Genomic DNA, 9380 nt, shown 5'->3' on the forward strand with positions numbered 1-9380 from the left:
TTACCTCCTGTAAAGTACTGTATATGTACACCTTTAATCCCCTATCTACAGGTTTGTCTTGTTCACTGTCAAATAATTAGGGCAGCTGGAACTAATTTTGTGTATATATTGAAGCAAACTGTTAAATTTCAACTCTTGTTTTACCTTCTTGCAGCTTGTCACTATGGATTACCTTTTTGTTGTTCATAATTAAAGATTTACTAACCCCATTTCTTGTGATGATGACGATGAGTAAAAAGCTATAAAATAACAAGTATGTTAAGCAACCTGGAAGATGACTTAATGGGCATTTTTTCTCTGAGCACCCCCATCAGCAGGATGACAAATAGACAACATATTTAAAGATAATACAAGGAAACATGGTTGTACAATTTTTTGTTTGGCACTTTTCTTTTGAGACACTTGGACCTACTTATTATACAATAGCAAACAGGACTCTTGACCAACGAATGAGGGAGAGAGAACCTTGTATTTAATTCAAAAAGGCAAAAAGCTTTGATTTCCTGTTTATGATGCTTGCTGACTTTTGAAGAACTTTTGAAGAACAAAAAAGCTTGTGTTTTGCATGTTTTTCAGTTTACGACTGGATAACTGACTTGTTGACTTTTCCCCCCCTACCCCAACAATGGACATTTTTCACATCGTGAACTGTTGTATAACATTGGCTTCTGTTATGTCAAACTATTTTTCCTATCCATTCTACATGAAAAAATAAGATTAAACATTTTTCTTAGCCATCACTAACAAAGTACATGGGGTAAGTAACAAAAACAAAAATATAATTTTTGGGTGTAGAGTATGCCTTCAGTGCCCTTCCTGCTGTATTTAATATGGAAAATAACTTACTATTAGTAATACTTCACCCAAAAATATGTTTTAATGATTCATACCCTATGTGGTTTGTAGTGATGGCTGAGAAAAAAATGTTTTCATGGAGAATAAAGAGAATAAAGTTTAAGCTTGAATGGAATAGTACCTTGAGCCAATGCTGGACAACAGCAAACATTATTAAAAAGTCCATGAAAAAAATATTTAGTTACTTGTGTCTCATAATTCACAACATGCACACCTCATGCATTTTTTGATTAAATATTGTTAAATCGATATCCTTCATTCTGCAACAAAATCTAACTAAAATCAAACTAAATACATCTTTTATTGATGTATGTTTAAGAAAGGATGTTAATTATTAATTGCATAGAATTAAGTAAAAAAATTTGCTTAACTTCTAGGATTTTCTATGCCAGATTGAAAGATGCTGTAAACAATATCATCTCATTACTCCAATAATCTTCCCACCTGAGCATCCAGTGGAAGAAGTGGGGCGTCTCTTACTATGCTGCCTTCTGAAGCATCAGGATTTAGGTATCATTTATTATATTCAATTTTTTTAATCCAAGCTTGGATGTTATGCAGTGTGTCAACAATGAATAAAAAAATGAAACGGGTATATTTAACCTATCCTTTTAAAGACCTTCAAAAGTCTGAGAAGCTAGTCTAATCTTAAGTGAATATTCCTTGGGCAAAACATGTAAAGATGCATTGATTTTAATAAGCTCATTCTACATTGTTCATTGATTTAGTGATAAAAGTAGCTGTAAGCATTCTTTTACTCCAAGAAATATAATGTAAGCTTTTATTATTAAGTACTCATTGAACATTTACCTTAGATAAAATACAATTTCTTTTCTACTTTATTGGATAATTTATTTTTCATATTTTACCAAAATATGTTTTAAAAGATTTTTTTTTAATATATTCTTAATGCAGGTCATGTTGCGTTATCACTGGTTAATCAAAATTCTCTGGGCATAGATCAAGGAAAGCACAGGTCTTTGCCCAAGTCTGTCACTGATGTTTGCCGAATGGTTTACCAAGCGAAGTGCACTTTAATTAAGGTGAGGACATATTAGAATTTAAAAATCAAAGATTTCAAGTTCTACATTTGATGGTATACTAATTTTTAAGTTTGGATTAGGGTGTTTAAAGAGATCCTCCTAAATTGTCTTAAGTTACTGGAATACATTTTTAATTTAGATTCAGTGTATGAATCCTTGTGCAGTATTGTTAGGTAATTTTTTTCAGTGCATTCCTAACTTTTGAGTTTATATGTAGATCAGCAGATTCATAGACTTGTGCTTCTGTGTAGGTAAGTTTTTATCAAAACTTTAAATGTAAGCACATTATTTCATCATAATTAGTGACTATTTAGTGAATAAAGAATAAGTTAACTATAGATTAAAAAGACAAATACAAATTGTGTTGAAGGCGCTATGTTTCTTGTAGTGAGCCCTGCTTCCATTTGTAATTGTAGCTGATTTTGCAAAGTACAGTTTAATATAAACAATAATTAAGTTGTGCAGTGATCTGTGTAGAATTAGTACGTAATATGAAGAACAGTATCCCTTCCTGCATATTCAATCTGCTCTGTACTACCAGTACAAATGTGGCATCTTAATACATAAATGAAAATAGAAAATTAATCTGAGATATTTTGTATTACAGATATATTTGAGCCAGGTACATTTTTTGTCCTTCTTTTATACATATGTTTAGACTCATCAAGAGCAAGGACGTTCATATAAAGAAGTTTGTGCCCCAGTGATAGAACGTCTTCGCTTCCTTTTCAATGAGCTTCGTCCAGCAGTTAGCAATGATCTCTCTATCATGTCCAAGCTAAAACTTCTCAACTCCTTACCTCGCTGGAAAAGAATTGTTCAGAAACTCATTAGAGACCGGAGAAAAAAGAAAGGTGAGATTTAAGAATTTCCGTATTGTAAGCAATAAAGACAACAGAAACAATCAGCATGAACAAATAATTAATGCCACCCATTTATCCTGTTATTTTAGAATTATTAAATGTCCAACCATTTGAGTTTTGCTGTTACAGAAATGTTCACAGAACATATTTTATCATGGTACTCTCATGGTATTTTGATATTATAACCCCAACCTCACTCTGTACTGGTAACCAAGGTTCTAGTTCCACACAGTTTTAGAAAAGCGGTTTTAGACTATTATTGGAGCAATCACATCTGGGCTTTTTATTTTATACTTTAATCTTCCCTGCAGTACAATAATGTTATTTAACAAATGTGCATGTCCATTTTTTTCCTTCTGTTTTTTTAATATTTATTCCTTTTTTCATTTTAAAGCTTTCTTACTTAGTCATATTCTATGTCTACAAAAATTGTACTTGCTGACATTAGGTGCTCTCCTTTGTGACAGATTGAAATCACTCTTTTCTTGCTAGCTTAAGCCTTACAGCAGTATTATTGGCTGTGCTGTTTGTATTTTAGACAGTCGTTACGTGGAACATAAACATTTCTCCCTAGATTTACTATATATTTTTGATCATGCTCTTGAAGGATAGTCTCATGCAGTTGCATTAGAATTGGTCTTTCCTTCCTTTGTTCCTTCCACATGACATTACAAATTGAACAAGGCATTTACCTATATCCCACTGGAGTCCAGAATGCACGTCTTGTTGTGCTGTTCCTTCTCTTTGATGGCCTGATGAACTTTTTTGGTCCATCATCAGACTTTCTTGTCAGCTGATCTTGAAGTTGTGTTATTTTGTCTTATTTTGATATATTTCTTAGTTATTGAAATCGATTAAAATGTAGGTTTAGTTTATAATAGCATTATTTATATTTTTAAATTTGCTTTTTAAATTGATAATTGAAAATAGAAGTGTCTTTCAGTGTCTAAAAAGTCTGAGTCCGAAGATGTAGAAGAATCAAAGAATGAAGAAACTAATATGGATGAACCTTGTATGGTTGCTATCAGTCCCAATCCTGCTGATAAAAAAAATTTACCAGTAAAGTCACCCAAGGTAAGCCCCTTTTTGGTTAATGGTGTTTAATATTATAGAGACTTTTAAACCCATAACTTTGTAAAATACCTTCAAACACTTACTGCATTATTTCAAAATATAAAGACGCACTAAAAGCTGCATGTTGAGTTAAAGGTTATTAAGTTTTAAGATGACGTTGTTATTCCTGCTGTCTCACAACTTACTTTGTAATTGTACATTCAAATTCTGGGCTAACTAGGCAGTTATTACAGTTCCTAGTGAATGCATGCTTTCAGGACTGTGGAGTCAATAGATAAATTCTTCAACTCCGACTCCTTAGTTTCCAGTACTTCTGACTCCGACTCGGACTCCTCTGTATTTAATATGCTAATGTATTTTCCATGTTGATTGAAGGAAGGCAACATACACGTCATTTAACCACAGAACTACTGGCTAGGAAGCTGACTCTCTACCGTATTGGATCAAAAAACAAAAAAATGAAAACAATAAGGTTTTATTTATTGTTTTTATGAAGTGGCTATAAAGTAGTAACATGCATAAAAATCAGGAACAGGAACTTTACCAGTTCAAAAAATATAAACCACATACTTCGGTAGTTTTAAAACAAAAACAAAGCTTGACTACTTGAACAAAAAACAGTTTATATATTAAACTTGGAATACAGTTGTAGAGTAGAATAGCTGTTACATGTAATCCAAAATTAACTCAGTGCAGTGTTCTAAGAAACAGAATTGCTTCTGCCAGATCCTCTTTCATAGAATCTATTAAATCTGACTTTCAGCACTGACTTGAGTGGGTGGCATTGCTGTTACAGTTCTAGCCACATCACTAATAATCTCTGGATCAACAAGGGTGGCTTCTTTTACAGTCAGTTTCGATGAGTGATCATACTTCTTTTAATTCTTTAAAAAACTCCTGCTGGAATCTATTGGGACATTTACTGGTTGTTTATCTTTCACGCATAGGCAACGTCACTTTGCTTTTGAAACTTCCATTTTGTCCAAGTAGGAATCAAAGTCTAATTCATCATTTGAAGAGGATGATCCTGAGTTACCAGTGCTTATAGCTTCATCCAGTGGTAGTGTTTCAGGTAGTAGTAATCCCTTCATGCGAACTGCTACATCATAGAGTGCCTTTTTTCCATTAGCAATCTGGTCACTGCTCAACAAAATATGGCTCATTGGATCAACATAAATAGCAGCTAACAAGATTTGATTATCCTGTAAGAGACACTCTCTTTTGTTCATTGAAGATACAATGCCATCAGCTATTAACCCTCCACTTTTGTTCAGGCAATATATCAAGCTCTTCCATTCCAAGAAAAATTGACCGAGTGTTAAATCTTCATATTGCAACCTCTTGGTGACAGTAAAGGGGTAAGAAAGTAGACTTTGCAGTTCTTTTACTTATGCCCACTGGCTTTCAGTTAATAAAACATTTTCATTGTCCAGTTCTTCAAGAAAGTCTTTTAGTTCAAACAAATGCTTTACCATCAAATAAGTGCTGCCCCAGTGTGTTGTTTGATCCAAAATGGCTCCTTTTCCTGCACGTCTTTTCAAAATGGCATCTATTTTAGGGGACCTGGCTGCAACAGTTAATTTGCCAATTAGAGTAGCTGCATGACGATCTTTCAATCTATCTATTGCAAGTTACAGAGTATGAACAGCACAATGCATATGTTGAATAGTAGTAAGTTTAAATGCTTCTTTTGCAATGTTATCCAAAATATCACTATTCTCTTTGGTTTCACTTTCTCCAATACTTGCAGAAATGTCTTCCTCCAATATCGGTTTGTCACTTTCTTCATCTACTTTATTCATTTTCTTAGTTGTGCTTAACATATTAGAAGCATTATCTGTCACAATACTGTACATAGAATCTGTTCCTTTATAATTTCAAAATCTTCTAGAACAGGTAGTGTGCAAAGTTATGCTAAAGTTCAGCCCTGGGTGGGAGCATATGTGGAGAGTGCACATTATGAATGTATCATAATCCAGATTACAATATGTGAATGTCAGGTTGTATAATAGCTCAGCTGAACTTCACACTAGTAGTAACACAGCTATGCACTGGGCTTTATTCTTACATCAGAGAAGTACTTAATTATGACTGTTGTTTGTGAAATGGGACATTTTTGCCGACTCCGACCCTGACTCCAGGTACCCAAAATTGTCTCTGACTACTCGACTCCGACTCCACAGCCCTGCATGCTTTATCTCTAGGTACTCTCTAGGTCTTCTGGTTTTCCTCCCATATCAGAAATGTATGTTTGCCAGATTGATTGCCATCTCTAAATCATCCAAGTGTATATAAGTGTGGGTTTGTATGGGGAAGAAGGCCTGTTCAGGTTCTTTCTTTACATCCAGTGCTGTCAGACTCTGGTCTTCATCAACCAGGTAACAAACTATGCAGCTTTGCAAAGTGAATGAAAGAATGGTTTAGGTTAACAGCGTATAATTCTGTCTATTTAGTTCAAGCAAAATTGAAGTGGATATTTTTATTCATTATCAAATGCTTTATTATTATTACTTTTTTAATAAAATGCATTTCAAAAGTAGTCTTTGTTTTTGGATAGCAGAAGTTAATTACTGTTGCTTTACCTAGAGAAAATTAATGCAGCCACAGAAAAAGAATTGCACTTTCCACACAGACTGTGCTTAGCTTCAAACTGTTGACCTGTGAGGAAGCAGTGTTAAACATTGTTAGAAACTGTTTTGAGAGCCAGGCATTGTTTAATGTAGGTGTGAAATCTAGCAGTTACCTGGTGATCTTCATAGTCTTGAATACACTGTAATCCTTTGTACTGCTTTCAGAATATGATCTTCTCTGGACCTCTTCTAGCGCTGCTATGTCCTTGTTGTAGCCTGGAGACCAAAACTGCACATAGTACTTCAGATGAGACCTCACCAGTGCATTATTAAGCTTGTGCATAACACCCTTGGACTTGTATTCCACACGTAGTGCTATATAACCTAACATTGTGTTTGCCTTGTTAATGGCTTCTGAACACTGTTGGGAAGTTGATAGCGTAGAGTCTACTATGACTCCTAAATCCTTCTCATAAGGTGTACTCTTGATTTTCAGACCTCCCATTGTGTATTCAAACCTAACATTTTTACTTCCTATGTGTAATACTTTACATTTACTGACATTAAATTTCACCTCCCACAAATCTACCCAATCCTGTCTGCTGTCCAAGTCCTTCTGTAATGATTTAACAGATTCCAAATTATCTGGCAATCCACCTATATTGGTATCATCTACAAACTTAACCAGCTTGTTACTTATATTTCTATCTAAATCATCTATATATATATATACTCTTTGCATTTATTTGACAGTAAACTATTTCAACCATTCTATTATCTGCTCCTCACAAACTGAGGGCACCGTGGCGGATGTTAGCAGATTGCTGGCCAACCACAAGCGTTACCTGGTAGGTAACCACCCATACAATCAGATTGTGACACAGACTACGAATGCCGTGAATGTAATTACCCCGATCTACATGCTGTCAAATAAACGAACCACACGCCGTGGCGCAACGTTAGGGGCATCGCCTCTGGCGCTGACGTCCGAGGTTCGATTCCCGAGAGGGAGTGCAGTGGAGTGTGTACGCCTGATGAGCCCAGAATGAGGGCGAAACACGTGTCGCGTACTCTTTGCATTTATTTGACAGTAAACTATTTCAACCATATATATCTATACTAATAAAAGGCAAAGCCCTCACTGACTGACTCATCACTAATTCTCCAACTTCCCGTGTAGGTAGAAGGCTGAAATTTGGCAGGCTCATTCCTTACAGCTTACTTACAAAAGTTAGGCAGGTTTCATTTCGAAATTCTACACGTAATGGTCATAACTGGAACCTGTTTTTTGTCCATATACTCTAATGGAGGAGGCGGAGTCACGTATCGCGTCATCACGCCTCCTACGTAATCACGTGAACTAAAAACAAGGAAGAGATTTACAGCACGAGTCAAACGCGGGAACGAAGGTAAATGACGTTAATTTTTGAGTGTCTTTTAATACTGTGTAAGCATACATATTAACACGTGCAATTAAATGTGTGCATTTACGGGGTGATTTCTCAGGCTTAAAAGCTCGCCTTTTATCAAACGCGGGAACAAAGGTAAATGACGTTGTTGAGTGTCTTTTAATACTGTGTAAGCATACATATTAACACATGTGCAATTAAACGTGTGCATTTACGGGGTGATTTCTCGGGCTTAAAAGCTCGCCTTTTATCAAACGCGGGAACAAAGGTAAATGACGTTGTTGAGTGTCTTTTAATACTGTGTAAGCATACATATTAACACACGTGCAATTAAATGTGTGCATTTACGGGGTGATTTCTCAGGCTTAAAAGCTCGCCTTTTATCAAACGCGGGAACAAAGGTAAATGACGTTGTTGAGTGTCTTTTAATACTGTGTAAGCATACATATTAACACATGTGCAATTAAACGTGTGCATTTACGGGGTGATTTCTCGGGCTTAAAAGCTCGCCTTTTATTAAAAAGGTGAATGCAAACTGTTTTCATTCTGAAGGGCACAAACCATGTTAGATTTCATGCTCAAGAGTAAGCTCAGCACACAGCTTGGTCATATTAGAACCGGAAGGACGAACTGACAACATGGTATACAAAGAGATCCTTAAGAAATAATTATTGATTAATTTTCCCTCAGTTTAAAAAGGTTTACTTTTCTTCTTAATAAAAATTTTAAAGCAGTACTTCGCCGCTGCGAAGCGCGGGTATTTTGATATATATCAAAATATATCGCGTCATCACACCTCCCATGTAAGCACGTGAACTGACCCGCTGCCGTTTGCAATGCAATGTTCGCGAGATACAAGTTTAATGAGAATACACGAGGTATAAACGACAGTTTGGATCACTTTGTGACAGAGTTAAAATTGCTGTAGCGAGAAACTTTTAACTGCTGGGTCTTAGCTAACATTAAATAAACCCCTGGACATCGCAACATCACACAAGAGATCGGCTCACGTGAAGTGACTGAACGCAGCATGAGTGATCACTTCGATGAATCAAACCTGTTCAAAAACACATTACACAATTGGTAAGGTACGAAAACAATATGAAACCGATTGTGGATTTCCGTACAGCCACTGAAACTTTGTGACGGCACGAGACTTCAGGTCACGTGTCTGCAAAAGAACCTCATTCAGGCAACTATTTTTACTGGCGGTGGCTCAGGGGAGAGAGTTTTTATTCCTCGCATCCCCGTTATACCCTCTGATCTCCCATTTCAATTCAAACGCCTCCAATTTTCACTAAGGCTCTACTTAGCAATGACAATTAATAAGTCTCAGGGACAGACCCTACAAAAGGTTGGCATTGATTTGAGGCAGGACTGCTTTTCACATGGCCAACTGTATGTTGCATGCTCAACAGTAAGCTCAGCACACAGCTTGGTCATATTACAACCAGAGGGGAGAACTGACAACGTGCTATACAAAGAGATCCATAACAAATAATTATTGATTCATTTTCCCTCAGTTTAAAAAGGTTTACTTTTCTTCTTAATAAAAATTTTAAAGCA

The 9380-nt window shown here is 35.8% G+C and overlaps 1 protein-coding gene across 5 annotated transcripts in view; it reads left to right on the forward strand.

Annotated features, from left to right (window-relative positions):
* herc2 (HECT and RLD domain containing E3 ubiquitin protein ligase 2) overlaps nt 1-9380 on the forward strand; it is a 488151-nt gene that overhangs the window by 275247 nt on the left and 203524 nt on the right. For all 5 annotated transcript variants that reach the window (XM_051927044.1, XM_051927043.1, XM_051927046.1 and 2 more), the window contains exons 28-31: nt 1233-1365; nt 1771-1898; nt 2557-2752; nt 3705-3835. In XM_051927044.1, coding sequence (XP_051783004.1) covers nt 1233-1365; nt 1771-1898; nt 2557-2752; nt 3705-3835 — 588 coding nt within the window. The remainder of the gene's footprint in view (nt 1-1232; nt 1366-1770; nt 1899-2556; nt 2753-3704; nt 3836-9380) is intronic.

This window comes from Erpetoichthys calabaricus, chromosome 4 (genome assembly GCF_900747795.2).
Source record: "Erpetoichthys calabaricus chromosome 4, fErpCal1.3, whole genome shotgun sequence".
Lineage (NCBI taxonomy): Eukaryota > Metazoa > Chordata > Cladistia > Polypteriformes > Polypteridae > Erpetoichthys > Erpetoichthys calabaricus.